Source organism: Mirounga leonina, unplaced genomic scaffold (assembly GCF_011800145.1).
Source record: "Mirounga leonina isolate KUSES-001 unplaced genomic scaffold, KU_Mleo_1.0 Mir_357, whole genome shotgun sequence".
Lineage (NCBI taxonomy): Eukaryota > Metazoa > Chordata > Mammalia > Carnivora > Phocidae > Mirounga > Mirounga leonina.
Window position 1 is genome coordinate 10782274 of NW_023270702.1, and position 24571 is coordinate 10806844.

General features: G+C 38.1%; 1 protein-coding gene across 1 annotated transcript in view; it reads left to right on the forward strand.

The window, feature by feature from the left end:
* The first annotated feature begins 8785 nt into the window (after positions 1-8785).
* AP1AR (adaptor related protein complex 1 associated regulatory protein) overlaps positions 8786-24571 on the forward strand; it is a 38449-nt gene continuing 22663 nt past the window's right edge. The window contains exon 1 of the mRNA XM_035030289.1: positions 8786-9210. Within this exon, the coding sequence (XP_034886180.1) occupies positions 9128-9210 (83 nt within the window). The 5' untranslated portion in view covers positions 8786-9127. The remainder of the gene's footprint in view (positions 9211-24571) is intronic.

The window sequence follows — 24571 nt, forward strand, 5'->3', positions numbered from 1 at the left end:
TCTCCCTCCCAGAGTGTATTTCTTTATCTAAGATAATATTATATTATAAAGATAAAATATTTCATAATCATTTTAAAAATTGTTAAAGACTACTTGGCATACTTAGTAGAGAATAAATAAATTCAGAAACAAAAACAAGATGAAGTGGAGTAAAAAGAAACTAGATGCACAAAGTCCAATTTAAAATACTGTAGATATCGGGGTACCTCTGTGGCTCAGTCAGTTAAGCTGCTGACTTTTGATTTTAGCTCAGGTCATGATCTCAGAGTTGTAAGATCAAGCCCTGCATTAGGCTCCCTGCTCTGCAGGAGTCTGCTTAGGTTCTCTCTCTTCCTTTCCCTCTGCCCCTCCCCACACACACTCTCTCTCTCAAATAAATAAATAAATCTATAAATAAATAAATAAAATACCACAGATATCTAGGAGTATTAAATGCTTGGATTGAGAAATTAACAGTGGACTTGGAAAGAATTAGATCAATCCAACATTTCAAAATAGCTTTTTTTTTTTTTAAGATTTTATTTATTTATTTGACAGAGCGAGAGAGGGAACACAAGCAAGGGGAATGTGAGAGGGAAAAGCAAGCTTCCCGCTGAGCAGGGAGCCCGATGCGGGGCGGGGGGAGGGGGCTCGATCCCAGGACCCTGGGATCATGACCTGAGCTGACGGCAGACGCTTAACGACTGAGCCACCCAGACGCCCCTCAAAATAGTTTTCAATAAGAATTAGCAACTGAATTATTTAAAGAAGTCAGGGTTAGCATTCTTAATTTGGACTTCTGAATTTAGTTCTAACTCTACTTCCTAACTTCTCTGGGTTGTGGTTTCCTTGCTATGAAATGAGGTGATTGGCTGCTAATTTTTAGTGTAAATAGTTCTAGAAGTCTTTTCTTTTAATTTAAATTCAATTAATTAACATATAATTTATTATTAGTTTCAGAGATAGAGGTCAGTGATTCATCAATCTTATATAATACCCAGTGCTCATTATATCACATGCCCTCCTTAATGTCCATCACCCAGTTACCCCATTCCCCCCCACCTCCAGCAACTCTCAGTATGTTTCCTATGATTAAGAGTCTCTTACAGTTTCTCTCCCTCTCTGATTTTATCTTATTTTATTTGTTCCTCTCTTGCACTATGATCCTGTTTTGTTTCTTAAATTTCACATGAGTGAGATATGATAATTGTCTTTCTCTGATTGACTTATTTCACTTAGCATAATACCCCCTAGTTCCATCCACGTCGTTGCAAATGGCAAGATTTCAATTTTTTGATGGCTGAGTAGTATTCCATTGTATATATACACCACATCTTCTTTATCCTTTCATCTGTCAATGGACATCAACTCCTTCCATAGTTTGGCTATTGTGGACATTGCTGCTATAAACATTGGGGTGCAGGTGCCCCTTTGGATCACTACATTTATATCTTTGAGGCAAATCCCTAGTACTGTAATTGCTGGATCTTAGGGTAGCTCTATTTTTAACTTTTTGAGGAACCTCCATACTGTTTTCCAGAGTGGCTGCACCAGGTTACATTCCCACCAACAGTATAAGAGGGTTCCCCTTTCTCTGCATCCTTGCCAATATCTGTCGTTTCCTGACTTGTTAATTTTAGCCATTCTGACTGGTGTGAGGTGGTATCTCATTGTAGTTTTGATTTGTATTTCCCTGATGAGTTCTAGAAGTCTTTTAGTCACAAGAAATACAATTTATACCAATTGGAAGACCTACAAAAAAAAGAGAACAGAAGTAAACCAAACAATTTGACTTTGGAATAAACACTGTATCTTTTGGTCTGATAGCTATCAGATACTCAGTGGTTCTCAAGATCTGAAAGAAAAAGCATGGAAAAATCCAGCCTTCCATAGAGAGTCAATGATAGTTTAAAATCTGCATTTGAAAATATTTTCCTCTACGGACAAAAATCGGAACAAGCTCTGACTTTCGTATTTTACATTGTGTAAATTTCAAATATAACATAATTAAAGGTTAACTCAATTTATCTCCTATCTAGTACTCCTTTTAGAATATGAATATTGCTTCATAGATCCATGAATGAATGTATATATTGTTTTAGAATAGTACCTTTTATGTTTATTATGTCATTACAAATAGTAAGTAAAATATTCGGTATTGTATAAGCTACTATCCACAACAGTGAGAATTTATTTTGCTGAGAAAAATACATTATATGTTCCCTGTAATCACTGAGCCACTGGTTTGGAGCCCGCCCTAGAAGCACAGATCTAACCATCATGAGCTCACAGATTAGAAAGAAGTCCATTGTAAACACTTGTTCATTGGCAAGTACAGGCTATGTGACAGACACTGTATGTGTATCTAGAAATCCAGCCCTGCCCGGAAGTCCCAACACAATTTTTAGAATTCACTAAGTACTCTGAACTGAAAATAACAAATCCAAAGCCTAAGAACCAATTGAAAGTCAAACCAAAGAACCTCCTAAAGATCATGAAAAATACTATTTCAGACTTGCTCTTTAGTTTCCTATGCCCAACCTGATGTCAGCCTCCTAGAACTAAAGAAAAAAGTGGTTTTGAAACCCTATTTAGTAAAGTCACAATAGTTTATTTTTGCATTTATTTCCCTTGCCTCAGGAGACATATCTAGTAAGAAGTTGCTACAGCCAATGTCAAAGAGGTCACTGTCTGTGTTCTCCTCTAGGATTTTGATGAGCTCCTGTCTCACATGTAGGTCTTCCACCCATTTTGAATTTATTTTTCTGTATGATATAAAGTATCTTCGGCTTTGTAAACCATATGGTCTTTGTAGCACCTACTCTACTATTGTAGCACAAATGTAGACATAGATGACACGTAATACATGATGGCCATGTTCCAATAAAACTTTTTCTACAAAAATAGGCAGCTGCAGGCTGTATTTGCCAACCTCTGTTGTTGAACAGTGGTTCTCTTTGTTGGTGGCACATTAGTGTTACTGGGGAGCTTTTTTAAAAAATACCCATGCTGAGTACTGAGACTAGAATGATTAAATCAAATTTCAGAAGGTACACCCTGGAACTAGTGGCTCCCCCTCCTTTTCTCAAGAAATTCCAAGATGCTATTAAAAATATTTTACAATTGAAATCATCTAAATTAATATAGAAATCAATATATGGATTCACAGATTAAAAATGTACTTCATTTTGTCCCCTAAATGAACTATATTATAAAACTATGTAAAGCTGCTTGTTTGTAATATAAGTTGCAATGTGCAACATTCATTAAGTCATTCTACTAATTTCCTATTTACTGAATTCTAAAGTTGCTATTGCCATCTTTTACTTTATATAGGTGTCCCTAGTTAAATGACACTTGTCTCTTAGTCATAACTTGATACAGGAAACTACATCAAACTGTTTTAATAAATTCCCCCACAAAATTGAAAAAGACTAAGTGACTTGTAATCTCAATACCTAGAGAGGTCTCTTAATAATTTTAATTGTTAAAATACTGGCCTCCCTTAGATTTTTTCCTAATTCTTATATTACTAAGATCTTCACATAGTTACTATCTGTATTATCTCTTACTGAAATGTCATACTTAATTTGATTGAACCTAATCCTACAACCCAGAAAAAGAGCATAACATAGCAATGATTGCAACTGGCTCTGTGTCTAGGCTTTCAAATCCCAACTCTTCAACTCAAGTTTTTAATATCCTCTTTATGTTTTAGTATTGCCATTTGTAAAATGAGAGTGATAGTAGTAATTCTATTATCCAAATGCACTAATATACATTTACAGTGATGCCTGGCACAAATGGTATATAATTTAGTTCCGATTTTTTTTTTAAAGATTTATTTATTTGAAAGAGAGAATGAGAGAGAGAGAGAGAGAGCACATGAGAGGGGGGAAGGTCAGAGGGAGAAGCAGACTCCCCGCTGAGCAGGGAGCCCGGTGCGGGACTCGATCCCGGGACTCCAGGATCATGACCTGAGCCAAAGGCAGTTGCTTAACCAACTGAGCCACCCAGGCGCCCCTTTAGTTCCGATTTTTATTATAAAAACAAATGTGTGCCTGTGAGGCGGGGGGTATAAAACAGGTTTTAGCAAAGTCATCCCATTAAATAAAACTGAAAATCAAGATGATTTAAAGAGCTAACACTGCCTAATAACACAAAGGTTTGCATTGTTGGCAGAGTTGGTTCACTTGGACTTTTTTGGAGAAATATTTGGTTTTTATGTATGAAATTAAGCTATGATGTGCCTGCAAAGTGTTACTTATTCTTATGGAAATATGTTCATCATTGAGCCACTGTTGAGCACTAAGTTGCTGCAGCCAGCCTTAGTGCACCTAAATTTTCACTTTATAATGGACATACATATGTACAAAAGAACTAGGCAATACTGGATCAAGTTAAACCTGGACTGGACTATTGTTCTTTCACATATTACTTAAGATTGACTATGTAAGACTTTAGTAACCATAATGATACTGGATTATTATATTATGAAGAGAATGTTCTATTTGTCTTCCCAAGACAAATACTCCTAGTTGGTAGGGGGTGAGGTCTCCCCATAAATCAGTGAATAATCTTACTTTCAATCATCCTGATAAGAGGCAGATCATGGGACAGACAAGGCCTGAGAGATGGAGAATACTTTCCTCCCTGTAGGCCACACTTTCTTAGAGCCTGACTTCAAGCAGTGGTGTCAAGTATGACTGAGTGCATGTCGAAGAGGTAGAATTTTGAAAAACTTAAGCGTTTTTCACAGGATGCTAGAGATACAGTTACAAAGGAAAAAATAACTTGTTGATGAACATCTCCTTCAATCTGAGGACAATAAAAAAACAGCTAATATTTATATTATATTTAGGGTATTATGGGTAATTCTAGTACAGTATACATAGTACATTATAGAAATTATAGTATAATCATATTATACTAAGCACTTGCTTTTTTTTTTTTTTTAAGATTTTATTTATTTATTTGACAGAGACACAGCGAGAGAGAGGGAACACAAGCAGGGGGAGTGGGAGAGGGAGAAGCAGGCTTCCTGCCGAGCAGGGAGCCCGATGTGGGGCTCGATCCCAGGACCCTAGGATCAGGACCTGAGCCAAAGGCAGACACTTATTGACTGAGCCACCCAGGCGCCCCTAAGCACTTGCTTTTAATATTATACTAAGTTCTCGATTAAATGCTTAATCATTTATCCTGACAACAAACCCACCAGGTAAATTTTATTATCTCATTATCAATACATTATAGCCATTGTATCTAGTATCCTGCTCCACTGAATTAAAAGAATGAATTTATGTCCACTCTTGGACCACTGTGGTAATGGAGAGCACAGAATTCTTCCCTTACTAGAACCTCCTAACCCCCAGAAAAACATGATTGTAGCAACTGATCTCAAGACAATAAGAAGTGATTAGTAGCCAGTAGAGGAATTCTGGTCAAAAAGAGATTCATATTTGGAACCTCATAATCCAGAAGACAACTAGAGGTACAGACTGCATGCTGACTGACTCCAGACTATCCATGAGAAAAACTCTTCATTTGACTTCAGAATAACCACTAGAGAAAGGACCTTTGCAAGGCATGGGGAAGGAAAAGTCCTGCTACCTGGAAGGTGGGTAGATGGGGTCTCTAGCAAGCTGATATTAAGTGGCCATCACTGTAGATAATCTGTCTCTACTGGTAAATTGAATAGTCTACCTGGCAAACTGCCATATAAATGAATGCTCTCGCTGTGATAATAAACATATAAATCTTACCAGAGTATACTTGACTACTGTCTTTACTGATTCCATAACCATGCCCAAATGTAGGATTAGTGACACAATACTGGGCCATGGCAGAAGCACAACAAGGCTTGTTGTCCAGAGACCTGGGTTTTCTTTATCTTATGCCTTTGATTGAGTGAGTGACTCTGGGCAAATCATGTAATTCCTCTAGGAGTCCTCTTTCTCATCTGTAAAATGAAGGAGTTCCATCTGCTTTACAAACATCCCTTCCAGTTATAGGGTTTCTCCCTGTTAATTCTGCTTAACTAACAGCAGATCATTCAACTGAATGTTTACAAACTTTTAAAGCTACATTGCAATGAAGATAAGATTCCTGATGTCAAATTTGGTGAAAAATTGCATGATAAATTCCAGTAACCACTTATATTAGCTTCATAATTTAATACATTTCTAGAAAAAAATTAAGTAGCTCAATTTACTAGATTCCACCCACATTTATATCCTCATCACTTTCTAAATGTTTGCATTTGTTATAAAATTTAATTAAGCTGGCTATCAATTAATCTTTCCTGCTGATAGGCCAGATTAAAAAAATTTTTTCAGATACTTTTTAAAAATTGAGAAAATACAAAGAAAAAAAATCTCCCCAAATCCACATTTTTGATATAATATTAATATTGTTATTTATCAAATAGCTTTTATTTTCCCCTAGGAATATATGTAAGAATGTATATGCTTTGTTTTAAACATGATTTGGAACACACAATATATATAATTTTCTATCCCGATTTTTTCATACATTACTCAGCAGCATTTTGCCATGCTATTAAAGTTTTTTCAAAACATATTTCAGATGGTTATGTAATAAGACCATACCAGCAAATTTAACCATCTTTCAATTATTGAGCATTAAGTTTGTTTCTGGCTCTTGACAAATATTTCCAAATGATTTTTCAGAATGAGTTTCACTATCTCTAATAGTAGAGAATACTATTCCACTGTCCCTTTGCAAAAACTGAACACTTCATTTATAAATTTTTGTCGACCTGACAAGTGAACAATGACTTCTCTTTGTGTTTTAATCTGCATTGTTTTGATTAGTGAAGTCAATTTTTAAATGTTTTAATCATTTGTACTGATTCTGAGGATCGTTCATATCCTTAATGGAGTTCAGATCTACTTTTATATTTTTTTTTAAAGATTTTATTTATTTATTTATTTATTTGAGAGAAAGAGAGAGAGACAGAGAAACAGCGTGAGAGGGGAGAGGGTCAGAGGGAGAAGCAGGCTCCCCACCGAGCCAGGAGCCTGATGTGGGACTCCATCCCAGGACTCTGGGATCATGACCTGAGCCGAAGGCAGTTGCTTAACCAACTGAGCCACTCAGGCGCCCCAGATCTACTTTTAATAGCGGTTTATAAGAATGCCTATAGCAAAAAGTATCCATCAAGTGTCCGTAATTGTGGTGTCACATGCAACTGTGAAAAATACAGAAATCACCACATATACCCTTTACCCAGTTTTCCTCAATGGTAACATCTTGCAAAACTGTAATGTAGTATCACAAACAAGATACTGACATTGACACAACCAAGATACAGGTTTTCCATCACAAGATTCCATTCCCTACTCCCTGACCCCTGGCAACCATGCTATCTGTTCTCTGTTCCTATAATTTTGTCATTTCTAGAATGTTATATAAATGGATTATACAATATGAAAGCTTTTGAGACTGGCTTTTCAATTCCATATAATCTTCTGCAGATTCATTTTATATGTGTGTATCAATAGTATGCTCCTTTTTTGTTGCTGAGTAGTATTCCACAGCTTGCTTTATAGCTTTATAGTTGAATTTTTAAAGATTATTTCACCAATATATTTGCTTGATTTTAGGGGTTGAAAGAGGGATAGAAAATACAGTTGCTATTTAGGAAGTCATTCAGTCATTCCACTAACATTCACTGATTGCAGACCATTGGGCCAAACATATTGTTAGGCACTTGGTTACAAAAACGACTAGGACCCAAATAAGGTCAAAATTATTTAGGTAGCAGTGCTAAGACTGAAACCCAGTTCGACCTAGATTTCAGGAAACAAGAAAATGAATAGCTCAAGAAGATTTTTTCATTAATAACAATTTTCTAAAATACAATTTTCCTAGATTAAATTAAAATAGGCTATAAAAATAGACACAGTAAAAAAAAAAAAAAGGCATTTTATCCAAAGGACTAGGCGCTTGTTAAACCACGCCTTATATCCGATTTTTTTCCCCCTTGTATTCGATTTTAAGGCCAACTACAAAACCCGAGTTTTACAGCATTTGAGGATGCAGCAGACCAAGTCGCGTCTGAGTAGCTATCTCTTCCCATCTGCTACAGTTCCCGGCGGCACGCTTGGGTCGGAAAGGCTGGTGTCCCTGAAAAACCCTAGCCCTCTTACTTCCTCTGGACGACAACTACCCATCCGAAATTGTTTGAAGATTTGATTTTAAACAAAACAAAAAGAGGCCAGTGGATCGCCATTAAAAAGTTTTTCTACAATATTGACAGTACGGAGATAGAAACGCAAACTAGAGACCAGAGGAGAAAAAATTCTTGGTACGTTCAAAACGTCAATCAGTCCCTTGACTCTATTTGCCACTCACGGTGCGGTATTAACAAAACCTAAGCACACACTACACAAAGTGCCCCTTCTCATACCCGGTGACTCCTGGCCTTGGGCTCTAGGTAAGCCGTTCGTAAGGCTTTGGTACAAAGTTCGACGTTCAGCCTGGACCGTTGCGACACAAGGAAATGCTCAGGAGCCAGAAACGGGAAACGCAAGGAGAAAAGGAGATTTCTAGTCAGGTCAAGGTCCAACGAAACAAACACCCACAACCAGCAACTGGACTAGCCGCAAGGTAGAAGCTGAAAACACTGGGGTTTGTGGAAGTGACGTAAGAACCAGTGGCCGGAGGAGGCGGGGCCACAGAGGGAGGGCACCCTATTGGACCCGGGAGAGGCGGGGGTGTGGCAGCGGCGGCAGCGAGGCGGCGGCCGGGGCGCACGGGAGGGCGGGGCCTGGGCGCCCGACGCGCGCCGCCTGGCTTCTTTCAGGGGCTGGGGGCGGTCACTTGTGCTAGGTTGGGGTCCGGAGGCGAGCGAGAGGTCCACGCGGACGGGGAGGGAGTCCAAAGCCCGCAGCCTCACACTCCTCCCCCAAGCGGCGGCGACTAGGTGGCCGGTAGAGTAACCGCTGCCTTTGTTCCGAGCGCCTGTCCCTCCTGTCACCTCAGCCCCTCACGCCGCCGCGCTCCGGCTGGCCCGCCCTTGGTCCCCGAAGCCTCATTCGGCTCGTGCCGCGCGGATGCGGCTGCCGGGCCTGAGTGTGGGCTTTGAGCGGGAGGAGGAGGAGCGGCGGCGCCTGGGCGGCATGCGATGGGGAACTGCTGCTGGACGCAGTGCTTCGGGCTCCTCCGCAAGGAAGCGGGGCGGCTGCAACGTGTAGGAGGCGGTGGAGGGTAAGCCCGCTGGGGGGAAGGGCCGGGCTCCTACTGGCTCCTCCTCTTCGGCCCCTTGCGGGGAACCCTCTTCACTGTCTTGGCTGCGACGGCTTGGAGTAGGCCGGGAGCCCCTCTGCCCTCACCGCTTAACGGGCGTCGAGCTGGTGGTCATAGTGGAGGCCCTGGTCGAGAGGGGCCTCCCAGGGAAAGAGGTGGGGAAGGGGGCGGGCGTCGCTCTTGCCGCCTCCAGCAAGACTCCCTCCCTCAGGTCGCGCTGTCACGCGGGGTAAGAGTCATGGAGGGCGTCATCTCTGGGAAGCATGAGGCACCCTCCCACGAAAGGGCAGTAGAACGGGCTCCACAACAACCCGGACACACCCTACGTTGAGTTTGGGCTTGATGCCTAAGGTTGTAGCTCTGTGTTTGACCCTCCCTATGGCTCTGATAGAGCCGCCGAGAATCTGGCTCCAAAAAGTTGATGCCTCAGAGGGAATTTTTAGTACAAGTCATTTGGATGCTGTCGTAAAATAAGTAAGGTTCCAGACATTGAATAACTCTTTGACGTGTACGAAGACTTGCCGAATTGCTGGGTTTCCAGTGGGCTTTCGGATTCTTGGTATTGATACTAAAAGAAGCAGTGTGTAGCTTTTCCGTATTAATATTTTGGTTATTTCCGGAGAAATGTTGTACTCTGAGTGCTACCCATAAGCTCTGTAATACGAGAGAAATAACAGCCCTTCTGAACCTTACTTCTCTTGATTAAAACTGGTATATGTAAAACTGACATGCATAGGTTTTTCTACTCAGACCACCCATCGAATAATAGAATTTCGTAATATTCCATTTTTGTGGGGTTTTTTATTTCTTAGGGTATTGAAAAAATTAGAACAAATTCCTTTGAAGTTGGCTTTGTTGTTGTAAAATATTTCCCAGGAAATCAAACTTAGAATAAAAAATCTGAACCAAGCCACTTTATGTACGGAGTAAGACTTTTTGCGCTTTATGGAACAGATTGCAAAGTTTTCGGGATCTCTCTCATTTAACCAGCATTATCAGGTCATAAGGCGTTCTGAATACATAAACTGAAGCCACATGATTTATAATTTGGATCTCTTGGCGATAGAGATCATATATGATTCACTCATTGGTTCATCAGGCAGATTCATTGTGTTCATTGAGTCATCTCTCTGATACAAAGTAGCCAAGATTGTATACTAAGTATCCCTAAATGGAAAAGTAATGAATTAAAGATTTTGTGCCTAGTTTAGTATTTTGATTTCCCTGACTTAAGGGTTATTACTGTCAAAGGGGAACATGATAGCTGTTTTTATCATGTCAGAGAGAGTCATCTAATGTACTTTTAATTTTTGTGTGCAGGTGCACCTATGTAGCCAAGTATGCTTAAATAGGTTTGCCTAAGGACTAGATGCCACAAAGTCTCTGGCTTTGTTAATATTTTATTTGTAGTTGTGTTGTAACATGTTAAATTCTAATTGTAGAAATCAGGTCTTATACTCTAATTGGGTAAGCAAAAATCACTTGTATTTGATTTTGGACTACACTGTGGTATCTGGGATTTTTGTTTTGTTCTTTCATTGTGATTTAAAAACTAATTATGTTTTCCTTAGAGGGTAGCATTCAAATTGTAGATTTTAGTCCCTGAGCAGGTGAGGTTGGCAGCACAGGGAAGGGGCTCAGAGAAATCAGTGAGTTAGGGTGTTAATTGTCTATAGATATGCCATAAAAACATAATAGTTGAATCTCTTCTTCTGTTACGGGCAAAACTTGAACAAACAAATCTTGTTGAAGCAATGAATGCCTGTGGGTGTGGACACTGTCATCTAGAACCTTGTAATGGTGATATTGATACTGTTTATTTCAGACAATAAACATAGGTTTGGACAGTTCCCTTACTTGAATATTCTGAATAACTTATTGTTTTACATTAATTTTCACATTGTTTTAGGAGCTTCTAGTACGCATGCAGAGACAGGTGGATATAGTTAATTGTTATTTACAGAATAAAGTTAAACTTTGCCTCATTTTAGTTGCTTTTTTTTTTTTTAATCACCTGGTAATTCTGATTTTCTTTTAAGTGTAGGTCTAGATAGTTAACTAATAGTTCATCTAAGGTCAAAAAAATTAGGGGTGATCACAAAGACTTGATCTGATTTATATTTGTCACTGTAGTGGCCACAGGTAGAATAATCCTGGGCTTTCTTAGACTATTTTAAGCTGGACATCACAAGGGTGCTTTATGATCTAGGGCCTTAGCCTGATAGATTTCTCAAGGGCATCTCAAAAGTCAGATCACTCAGTTTTCATTATCCAGTTTCAAAACCAGAATTACTAATGTTTTAGTTTATAAAATATTAGAGAATTCTAGATTTTATATTCTAGAATCTCTGTCAATAGTCAAAATATTAATATCAGTGTTGAGATATGTCAGAAACCTTGCTACTAATAAAGTTATTTGGGGATTAAAGCAGAGGGAGTTAACTATCTTTAAGGAATAAAATTTAGACATCCTAATGAGTCATCCTTTTTTACCATAGGGAGTTTGTTTACCAACACATTCTAGAGGGCTCCACCTGCTGGTGGGTTCTTGGGCAGTACGAGAAATCTTTTGTATAGATAATTTTGGTGTTAGTTTTTTCTCAAACTGAAGACCCATTTATGTTTTGTTGTGTTGTATATTCCCATTTTTATCTTGCCATATAACTCCACACAGTGGTTCCAGTTAAAATGTACTATAGTTTTATATAAAGGTATGGTCATGTTTTGTATCCTTGATATTTAACATTTGTTGGCTTTTTGGCTCCAGTAGCAAAGTAGTTCACGGTGATTTGCTGTTTTCTTTCCTGGTAGAAAATATTTTAGTAATAGCTGCCAACATTCAATTACTTCCTATATGTGCTGGCTCTAAGTACTTTACATTATCCCACTTATTCCTCACCACAATCCTGTGAGGAAGATAAGTACTATTACATACATTACAGATTGAAAACTGACGCATGGAAAGTTTAACTTGTTCACGATAGCTGAACTGGCATTGAGCCCAGATCCCTCGAATTCAGAGCCTTTACCCTTAACCACTAATGGCTCATGGCTTTTTATTTTGTAGGTAATATATACATACATCTGAAAAACTTGACTCTTTATTCTGTGTGATAAAACTGTTCTTTTCTTGAAACTCTGCATTTGACCTCTGCAACATTACTTTTATTATTATCCTGTTTCTCTTCTGACTAGTTCTTACTCTATCTCCTATTAAATACAAAATTTTTCTCTGTCTTGTCTTTGCTTTATTTAGTTCCCTTCACGTGTATACCCAACCCTGAGGAAATTTCATCCATTCCTATGATTTCAACTACCATGACTTCCAAATCTCATGTCTTCTAAACAGACCTCTTTTCAAAGGTTCAGCACTGTATTTTCAGTTGCCAACTGAAGGGATACACTTGGATATATGAAGGCTCCTCACATCAACCTATCTAAAATACCTAACAAATATCTAGAATAGATATTTCTTTCCCCCAAGATTTCTTCTTCCTCTGCTTCATGTATTCTCTCATTCCCTTAACAGTTGCATTCACAGTTTTCCAAGCTACAAACTCAACTTCATAGTCCTCTACCTCTCTCTCATCAATTTAGTCTCTTCTTAATACATACTGAACCCGTTTCCTTTGTTGGTACTTGTGCCTTGAACTTTGTCTTTCAAATCGCCAAGTCTCCCCTTCTCGACTATTCTCCCCTCTTGTATCTCTCATACTTCAGTCCCATCTTCCCTTTCTGTCACTGGAGTTAGGCTTTCTAAAACCCATACTGGATCATACCATGCCGTTGCTTAACCACTTTCTCTGTGTCCTATTACCTGCAGCTAACTTGCTCAGCCTTTTTTCCCTTCTGTGACAGATGATGAGTTGCATGGCATTCAGAAGTGCAACATAACATCCATTTGTATGCTCAGGATTTTATGCAGTTTCTGCGTTTGGGGGTAAAGAGTGTAATCTTACTCTTTGTTCCCCATTCAGAAAATCATGTCAGAATACAAATCAGTGAGAATAACATTAAAAGGAAAACAATGAATCTATTCTAATTTCAAAAAACTTAACTCATTCATAAACCCCAATATTTTAACTTTTTTGATAAATGATAATCTTCCATTCATTGAGAGTAGTATCAAATTTAAACTCCTGACAAGGGACACCCAGGTGGCTCAGTCAGTTAAGCGTCTGGCTCTTGATTTCAGCTCAGGTCATGATCTCAGGGTCATGGGATCGAACCCCATCTGATTCTTTCTCTCCCTCCAATCTGTCCCCCCACCCCCTGCATGTGTGGTCTAAATAAATAAATAAACAAACAAACAAACTCCCAACAAGATAACCATAATCCATTTTACCAGCCTAATTGTGTTTTCTAATTATATTTTCCTTAGAGTATACCATTAAAATTGTAGATTTTACTTCCTGCTCACATGAGCTTGGCAGCATAGGCAGGGAAGATCAGTGAAAGTATTCTCTGCCATTCTTTCACTTACCACATCCCCAATATGCTGTATGCTAGATGGACTATACACATTCCTGTTTTCCTAAAATACAGTGTTCTCTTATCCTTACCTTTGTGTGTGATATTTCTTCATTTCCTGTTCTTGTTGAGCTTTTACTTATCCTTAAGTATTGTTTTTTTCTGTGAAACCTGCTCCAGCACCCTGAGACAATATTATCTCCTTGAGGAAATAATATTTTCTATAGGCTTAAATCTGCTTTATAACAGGGATTGGCAAGCTTTTTCTGTAATGGGACAGATAATATATATTTTAGGCTTTGCAGGCCATAAGGTTGCAGCTTTGTTGCAACTACTCAACTTTGCTGTATTAGTACAAAAACATAGACAATATGTAAACAAGTGCATGTGACTGTTAAAATAAAACTTTGCCTTTCAGAAACAGGCATTGGGCCAGATTTGGCCCATGGACCACAGTGCACTTTTAGTATCTTCCGTGGTATGGGTTGAGAGCTCCTCAACGGTCAGGGACTATGCTTTATCTTTATCTCTCTCTATTCTCAGTGTCTCATGTTTGTTGAATGAATAGCCAGAGAGTATTATTTTTGAACTTGTAAGATTTAGAAAACAGAGTTTTCTCTTATCCTTCTTTTTCTTTTAGATGATTGTCTAACTTTGGCAAAAACATCACTCATTCACAGAGTTAAACGCATATCCTACTAGTTTTATGTTGATTTACTTTTAAAAAAAAAAAAGATCATATAGAGTACCAATGAGCATTTAATATTTTATCATAATGTATGTTGCTGAAATGGTAATCAATAATGTCATTATTGAGAGATTCAGTTTAGTTTTCTGCATGTTTGTCAGCTTTGAAAAATATACAAGTATAAAATGTTTCTCTTGTTTCAGAAATTAGGAAGGAAAACAGTAGTAGATTTTAATGGATATGAATTTCCTGAATATTCTGTATTTTACCTTAAAGACTCCCCAGGGCCATGTTCTGAACCTCACTCTGTTCTTCCTTAATATATTTTTTCTTCTTTAATGTTCTTTTCCTGGGTGATGGCATGAAAACACATGGCTTTACCTATTATGGTTATACTAATGAGCCTGGTCATCTCAGTATTAGCTCTGAAATATCATATTGCCCACTCAGTATTTCCATTTGGGTATCAAACATAACTTCAAAATCAGTTTGCAAAGCCAGCCTCATCTTTCTTTCCTTCTCATAGACCTTTCCTCATTTTTTTTTTCTTTTGTAAAGCCCCAACCATTTCTGCTACTTTGTGCCCTACCTTGTGAGTGGTAAATAATATATAGTCACCTAAGCCACAAACCTGAGAATGATGTTAAACTCCTTCCTTTCAATCACCCTCCAAATCCAGGTTCTCAAGTTCTGTAGATTATACTGCCTGAATGGCCCCTACGTCTTTCCAACTTCTACATCTTCCTTGCCTCAGTACAGACCCTTCCATCTTCTATATATTTGTAGCTCTACCCTCTTGCTGATACCTTTTTGAACTTATGTCTCTCCAATCTGAAAACCAAAAAGAAACACTAAACCTTACTTAGACTCCTGCATCTACCTCTAGCTACTACCCTATTTCCTGTCCTTTTCCTTTAACAACCTAAAGAATTGCCTTGCTATCTCCATTTCCTCACTTCTTACTCAGTCTTCAAGGCAAGCTAACGTTCATTATCCCTGCTACTGCTGCCTTTGTTGCCCCCCACCAGCATAATATCAGAACAGCTGTCATAATCCAGTGGATATTAGTAATCCTTACTCAATCTTTTAGCTGCATTTGATGCTATTGGCTCTCCCTTCACTCCTGTAATTTCATACTTACCATATTTTCTATCTACCTCCCTGGGTAATGGATTTAAATTGACCTATCTTGGGACGCCTGGGTGGCTCAGTCGGTTAAATGTCTGCCTTCAGCTCGGGTCATGATCTCAGGGTCCTGGGATTGAGCCCCGCATCAGGCTCCCTGCTCAGCGGGGAGCCTGCTTCTCCCTCTCCTGCTCCCCCTGCTCTCTTTCTCTCTCTCTCTCTCTCTGTGTCACATAAATAAATAAAATCTTTAAAAAAAAATAAATTGAACTATCTTCCATATCTTCTATGAATGTTCATTTTCATCACTTCAGTCATTAAATGTTGGAGTCCTTCAAAACTGAATTAGACTCTTCTACTGTACTTAAAGCATAGCATGCATGTAGTCACTAATCCAGGAGCATCTTTGACTCTGTTCCCCATCATCCCACATTTCTTAGTCCATCCCCAAAACCAGATTTTTTTGTACCTCCTAGTTTTTCAGCCTACCCATTTCTTTCACCACTGCCACTTTAGTCCAAGCTGTCCTCATTTCTTGCCTAGGTTTCCAATACCCTGTGTTAAAATAACACCCTTCCTCATTCACCATTTTCTGACACTGCTTTATTCCCTCATAGCACTTACCACTTCATGACTTTGTAAACTCTGTTTGTTATCTGTTCCCCTTTAATACAGTATAAATTTCATGAGGCCAGGGACTTTTATTTGTTTATTCCTATATATCCAGTATAGCAACAGTGCTTGCCAGTATTAGGCACTCAATAAATATTTGTTGACTGAGTGGGTAGACTACCAGTGGGTCTACCTACATCTATTCCTGACCTTTTTCAGTTGATCCTGTATTTTGGAGTCAAAGTAATCATAAATGCAAATCTGTGATACAAACACAGCTTAAAATTCTTCAGTGGCTTATTGTACTTTTAGAATAAACACTGAGATCTTTAATGTAGGTTTCAAGGCTTTGCATTATCTCTTCCTTGCCTTCCTTTCTTTGGGGGGGGGTCTCATCTGTGTCACATTCTTCCTTGAATCCATTTCTTCTCTTTTTACTTACATAACTCCAACTCATCTTTGAGATGCCAGCTCAAGGATTATTTCCCACAGAAGTCTTCCCAAACCACCTCCTACTCTCAGGGTTTAAGTCCTCACACCATTATGGAATCATCTTCCTTTTCTTTTGAGCACTTTTTCAAGTTTTTTATTATACCTGAAATAGTGTGATGATTTGGTTAATATGCGTTTTCTGCTTTCAATGTAAAGGAGGGAGTCCATGCCTGGTTTTGCTGACCATTGAATACTCAGCTCCAAGTTATATGCCTAATATGTAGTATTTAGGCAATAAATACTTGTTCACAGAATTAATGTTTCTTTTTTTTCTTTTTCTTTTTTTTTTTTAAAGATTTTATTTATGTATTTGAGAGAGAGCACATGAGAGGGGGGAGGGTCAGAGGGAGAAGCAGACTCCCTGCCGAGCAGGGAGCCCGATGCGGGACTCGATCTCGGGAATCCAGGATCATGACCTGAGCCGAAGGCAGTCGCCCAACCAACTGAGCCACCCAGGTGCCCCAGAATTAATGTTTCTTAAATGTATGTTGCTCTTTCCTTCCCCCTTGCCTTTGGTACCTGCTACTCCCTGAAACATTTTTTCTCACTACTTGGGAACTGGCTAATTCCTCCTCTGTCTGATTTTTGATGCCCCTTATCTGAACATATGGCACTAAGAGCCCAGTAGTTGTTAATTTACCTGTGTATCTACCCCATTAGACCCTAAGCCTCTTGGGTACATGAGTCAGTTTTTATTCACTTCTGTATTTTAACTACAAAGCTATATATGTCTGTCATTCGGTAATCCAGGGAACTTCAATTAGAATTAGACTGTTCAATATCATAGATACATAAGTAGCAACCATTTCTAAAAGAAGGTGGTCAACAATTTCAGATGCTGTACACAGATTACAGAGGATGAATGAGAAAGAACCAAAAGACCTCTAAGGTCCCTTCTAGTTATAGTTTCCTCTAAATCAGGCCCCTTTTAAACAACAGTGACCTTCATACCATGCATCTTTTTTGGACACAATGCTGTGAACCTAGAAATCAACCACAAGAAAAAGTCTGGAAAGACCACAAATACATGGAGGTTAAATAACATGGTACTGAACAGTGGATGAGTGAAGCAAGAAATCAAAGACATAAAAAGCTACATGGAAACAAATGAAAATGAAACATTACAGTCCAAAACTTATGAGATGCAGCAAAAGCAGTTCTAAGAGAGAAGTTTATAGAAATACATGCCTACCTCAAGAGCAAGAAAAATCTCAAACAACCTAACCTTGCACCTAAAGAAGCTAGAAAAAGAACAACAAACAAAACCCAAAACCAGCACAAGGAAGGATTAATAAAAATTAGAGCAGAAATAAATGATAGAGAAACTTAAAAAAAATAGAACAGATATCACTGGAACCAGGAGATGGTTCTTTGAAAAAAATCAACAAAATTGATAGGCCTTTAGCTAGACTCATCAAGAAAAAAACAGAAAAGAGGCGCCTGGGTGGCTCAGATGGTGAAGCATCTGCCTTCAGCTCAGGTCATGATCCCAGGGTCCTGGGATCGAGCCCCACATCAGGCTTCCTGCTTGACAGGGAGACTGCTTCTCCCTCCCCCTCTACTGTTCCTCCACTTGTGCTCTCTCGCTCTCTCTGTCAAATAAATAAAATCTTAAAAAAAAACAAAAAACAGAAAGGACTCAAACAAAATCACAAATGATAGAGGAGAATTAACAGAAGTACAAACAATTGTAAGAGAATATTATGAAAAATTATATGCCAACAAATTGGACAACCCAGAAGAAATGGATAAGTTTCTGGAAACGTATAATTTACCAAAGCTGAAGCAGGAAGATAAAGAGAATTTGAACAGACTAATTATCAGGGAAGAAATTAATCAGTAATAAAATGAAACTCCCAACAAACAAAAGTCCAGACGGCTTCACAGGACAATTCTACCAAACATTTAAAGAAGAGTTAACACCTCTTCTCTAACTAGTCCAAAAAACTAGAAAGGAAGGAAAACTTCCAAATTCATTCTATGAGGCGAGCATTAACCTGATATCAAAACCAGATAAAGGCACCACCAAAAAAGAGAACTATAGGCCAATATCTCTGATGAACATAGATGCAAAAGCCCTCAACAGAATATTAGCAAACTGAATTCAACAATACATTAAAAAAAATCATTCACCACAATCAACTGGGATTTATTCCTGGGTTGCAAGGGTGGTTCAGTAGTCACAAATCAATCATTGTGATACATCATATCAGGAGGAGAAAGGATAAAAACCATATGGTCATTTCAATAGATGCAGAAAAGGCATTTCACAAAGTACAACATCCATTCATGATAAAAACCCTTAACAAAGTAGAGTGAGAAGGAACATACTTCAAAATAGTAAAGGCCATATATGAAAAACCCACAGCAAACAACATACTCATTGGGGAAAAACTGAGCGCTTTTCCCCTATGGTCAGGGACAAGACAAGACCACCTTTATTCAATGTAGTACTGGAAGTCATAGCCACAGAAATCAGACAATAAAAAGAAATAGACTCCAAATTGGTAAGGAAGAAGTAAAACTTTTATTTGCAGATGACATGATACTATATATAGAAAATCTTAAAGACTCCACCAAAAAAACTAAAACTGATAAATGAATTCAGTAAAGTCTTAGGATACAAAATCAATGTACAGAAATCTGTTGCATTTCTATGTACTAAAAACGAAGCAACAGAAAGATAAATTAAGAAAACAATCCCATTTACAATTGCACCAAAAATAATAAAGTGTCTATGAATAAACTTAACCAAAGAGGTGAAAGACCTGTACTCTAAAAACTATAAAACACTGATGAAAGAAATTCAAGAAGAACCAAATAAATGGAAAGATATTCTATGCTTATGGATTGGAAGAACAAATATTGTTAAAATGTCTATACTACCCAAAGCAATCTACACATTTAATGCAATCACTATCAAAATACCAACAGCATTTTTCAAAGAACTGGAGCAAATAATCCTAAACTTTGTATGGAACCACAAAAGACCCTGAATAGCCAAAGCAACCTTGAAAAGCAAAGCTGAGGGCATCACAATTCCAGACCTCATGTCACATTACAAAGCTGTAATCATCAAGACAGTATGGTACTGGCACAGAAACAGACATATAGATCAATGGAACAGAATAGAGAACCCAGAAATGGACCCTCAACTCCAAGGTCAACTAATCTTTGACAAAGTAGGAAAGAATATCCAATGGAAAAAGGACAATCTCTTCAACAAATGATGTTGGGAAAACTAGACAGCCACAAATAGAAAAATGAAGGCCAAAATAAACTGAGACTACAAAAGTACTATGAGATATCACCTCACATGTGTCAGAATGGCTAAAATCAACAACACAAGAAACAACAGGTTGGTGAGGATGTGGGAAAAAAGGAACCCTCATGCACTGTTGGTGGGAATGCAAACTGGTGCAGCCACCGAGAAAAACAGTATGGAAGTTTCTCAAAAAGTTAAAAATAGAACTACCCTACAATCCAGCACTACTGGGTAATTACTCAAAAAATACAAAAACACTAATTCAAAGAGATGCATGTGCCCCTATGTTTATAGCAGCATTATTTACAATAGCCAAATCACAGAAGCAGCCCAAGTGTCCATCTATTGAATGGATAAAGAAGGTGTGGTGTATATATTCAGCTGTATAAAAGAATGAAATTTTTCTATTTACAACGATATGTGTGGGGTTAGAGAGTATAATGCTAAGTGAAATAAGGCAGTCAGAGAAAGACAAATGCCGAAAGATTTCACTCTTGTGGAATTTAAGAAACAAACAAGCGAAGGAAAAAAAAAGAGACAAAGCAAGAAACAGACTCAACTATAGAGAACAAACTAACTGATGGTTACCAGGGGGGAAGTGGTGCGGGGGGGAATGGGTGGCATAGATGATGAGGATTAATAAGGGCACTTGTCCTGATGAGCACTGGGCGATGTATGGAATTGTTGAATCACTATATTGTACACCTGAAATTAATATAACACTGTATGTTAACTGTTCTGCAATTAAAAATTTTAAAAAAAGGGCAGTGACCTTTTTTTAACCCATGTTTTCTCTCTTAAACATGTTTAGCAGAAAGAGTTGTCTTTTTTTAATTTGATTTTATTATGTTATGTTAATCACCATACATTACATCATTAGTTTTTGATGTAATGTTCCATGATTCATTGTTTGCGTATAACACCCAGTGCTCCATTCAATACATGCCCTCTTTAATACCCATCACCAGGCTAACCCATCCCCCCATCCCCCTCCCCTCTGGAACCCTCAGTTTGTTTCTCAGAGTCCAAGGAGTTGTCTTTCTCTTCCAAGGCATAATATAAGTTTTCTGAACATCCATTCTTCCTAAATATGCCTACATTAGTGAGGGACTTAATAAACCATAAATATTACTACTTTATTAAAATCACCTACGTTGGGACGCCTGGGTGGCTCAGTCACTTAAGCTTCTGCCTTTGGCTCAGGTCATGATCCCAGGGTCCTGGGGTTGAATCCCGCATCAGGCTCCCTGCCCAGCAAGGAGCCTGCTTCTCCTTCCCCCTGCTGTGCGCTCTCTCTCTGACAAATACATAAATAAAAATCTTTTTTTTTTTTAAGATTTTATTTATTTATTTGACAGAGAGAGACACAGCAAGAGAGGAAACACAAGCAGGGGGAGTGGCAGAGGGAGAAGCAGGCTTCTCGTTGAACAGGGAGCCCGATGTGGGGTTTGATCCCAGGACCCTGGGATCATGACCTGAGCCGAAGACCGATGCTTAATGACTGAGCCACCCAGGCACCCCTAAAAATCTTAAATTGTTCCGTACTGATTTACTTCAAATTTTTTAGTGAAATTTGGGGAGGTTTGTACAACATGACCCACTTATATGCTAACAATAGGTCTAAAAAAGTAGGATGGCTATTCTTTATTTTTAGATTCTTAAGAAGTTAATGAAAGTATTACACCAGATTTTCTTATAATTTTAAATGTCATCAGGTTTATTTGCCCCTAATATTTAGTGAAGAACTTTTTATGAGTAATAAAACAAATGCTTTATGAATAATTCTAAAAGGATATATTGTAAGTAGTGTTACATATAAAATCAGCATAATTTTAGATTCTAAGCTGCACGCACAGTATTGGAACATGCCCATAAGTGTTTTCTTTTTTTTTTCCTTTTTTTTAAATTTTATTATGTTAATCACCATACATTACATCATTAGTTTTTGATATAGTGTTCCATGATCCATTGTTTGCGTATAACACCCAGTGCTCCATTTCAGTATGTGCCCTCTTTAATACCTATCACCAGGCTAACCCATCCCCCCACCTCCCTCCCCTCTAGAACCCTCGTTTGTTTCTCAGAGTCCATAGTCTCTCATGGCTCGTCTCCCTCTCCGATTGCCCCCCCTTCATTTTTCCCTTCCTACTATTTTTTTTTAAAACATATAATGTATTGTTTCAGAGGTACAGGTCTGTGATTCAACAGTCTTACACAATTCACAGTGCTCGTCATAGCACATACCCTCCGCAATGTCTATCACCCAGCCACCCCATCCCTCCCACCCCCCCACCACTCCAGCAACCCTCAGTTTATTTCCTGAGATTAAGAATTCCTCATATCAGTGAGATCATATGATATTTGTCTTTCTCTGATTGACTTATTTCGCTCAGCATAATAACCCTCCAGTTCCATCCACGTCATTGCAAATGGCAAGATTTCATTCCTTTTGATGGCTGCATAATATTCCATTGTGTGTGTGTGTCTTCTTTACCCATTCATATGTCGGCCGAAAGTGTTTTCAACTGAAGACCTATGATCAATTGAACTTGGAGGGAGGAGGAATTGAGGAAGATCTAAAAGATATGTATGTTTGATCATGGATATATATTGAAAAGAGCTTAGTTATTAGAGTTAGATCATTTTACTTTTTTTGGTTTTTTTGGTTTGGTCCTGTCTTCAAATCCAGTGTCTATTTGAAATATTCAGACTGAATTCTTAATTGAGACTAGCCACATTTCAAGTACTCAATAGCCACACCTGGCTAGTGGCTATCATATTGAACAGTGCAGATCCATAAGATTATAATACCTCATAGAATTATTGTGGAGAGGAAATGTATATAAAAATACATATAAAAACTAAGTTCATTTAAAAAAAAAAAAACCCTAAGTTCCTATATACATTGTAATACCTGGCCCATTGTAGGTACTCAATAAATGTAAATCTCTCTTTGCTCTCCATTACAGTAATAGCTTGTTATAGTTTGGTTTTTGTAACATCATGTATACTAGGAAGCTTCAAATCAATAAAACATTTTTTTTCAAATTGAAGAAAGCAAAATGTTATTTCTCTAAGAACAAAGTAACAGTAATCAAGGTCAGGCCTTTGGAATAGACATTGCTACTTTTAGTCATTTTGTTTTTTATATTTCCTTCTAAGGTTTAACTTTGATCAAAGGTTGTTGGAAATGTAGTTTAATTAGTTGATACTAAATTTCTGGTTTTAGACTGATCCAGTTTCTTTTTATCTCATTTTCCTTTGTTTGTTTTTAATGGTGCCACTTATACACAACTAAAACTTCATTCTTGAGGAAAATATTCTCAACAGGACCTATGTGCTATAATGAAATATACTGCACAGGACTTGGGAGACCTGAATAAGACAAGTCCTGTGATTTTTTCCTATGGCTAGTTTTGTTGTTCCATTAACATATAATTTTGTTTGAACAATCACATCGGTGGTTTCTCCTTGTCCCAGGCTATTGCCCTCAGCTTTATTGGGTCAAATAGAGAAAACCAGAAGGCATATTTGGTAGTTACAAATGTGAAATATAACTGTCCAGGAACTGCATAGTACTTGTAGCTTCAGTTAAGGACATTCTTTCACTGTGAGTAAAGAATAATGGGGTAGAAGTTCCTTAGTGAGTATAGATTCAGAAAAAGTTAGGCAATTCAAGTAACCCATCACCTGGGAGCACTACCTACCACTGGAGCCAGACACATCAATTCCTTGAACCAGGAACTCTACAGATAGGCTTTGGATTAACTCTGCTAACATTTGCTTCTCTGTTTCCCATACTTCCATTTCCTCTACTTTAACATATTCTTTTAATTTTTTTTAAGATTTTATTTATTTATTTGACAGAGAGAGACATAATGAGAGCAGGAACACAAGCAGGGGGAGTGGGAGAGGGAGAAGCAGGCTTCCCGCCAAGCAGGGAGCCCGATGCGAGGCTCGATCCCAGGACCTGGGATCATGACCTGAGCCGAAGGAAGACACTTAACGACTGAGCCACCCAGGCGCCCCTAACATATTCTTCTTTTAGATGTTAACTAATTCTCTTTACCTTAAGTCTCAAAACCCAGGAGCCATTCTGTTTCTTTAAGGTAATTTAACTTGTCAAGGTAACAGGTGCATTAATGTTATATTGCTTTTATAGTTTTAATTTTTGTTTCTTGTATTTCCACTTTTTGGGAAATAACTCATTCTTCCTCTTTCCCAGGAATAAGCTATACTTCTATTTTTCCATAGTGATTGGAAGTAAAATTCTTAAAAACAATAGCCATGTGTATGTACTAGTAATAACACAAAGCGGATGTATGGGAGAGGAAGAACTAATGACATTGCATCTTTGTTTACAAGAAACCTTCCTTGAGATGGGAAAAGAAAACAAAGATGAATTTCCTGGGTTTGAAGCCAAGAAGAAAAGTGTGGTGGTCTTAAATATCTGGAATTGAGAAGTATCCCCAGCATCAATTATAGAAAGTATAAGGGGGTTTTGGACTCATGTTTATCTTAATGTTCTAGACTTGGAATTTGAATAGAAGATTCTCATCCAGCCTCTTAACTAAGTGTGGATGTCAAGCTTAAGGCATCTAAAAACACCAATCCACTCCTTTCCTAGCCTTTTTCATCTCAGTAAATGGCAACTTCTCATTCTTCTAGTT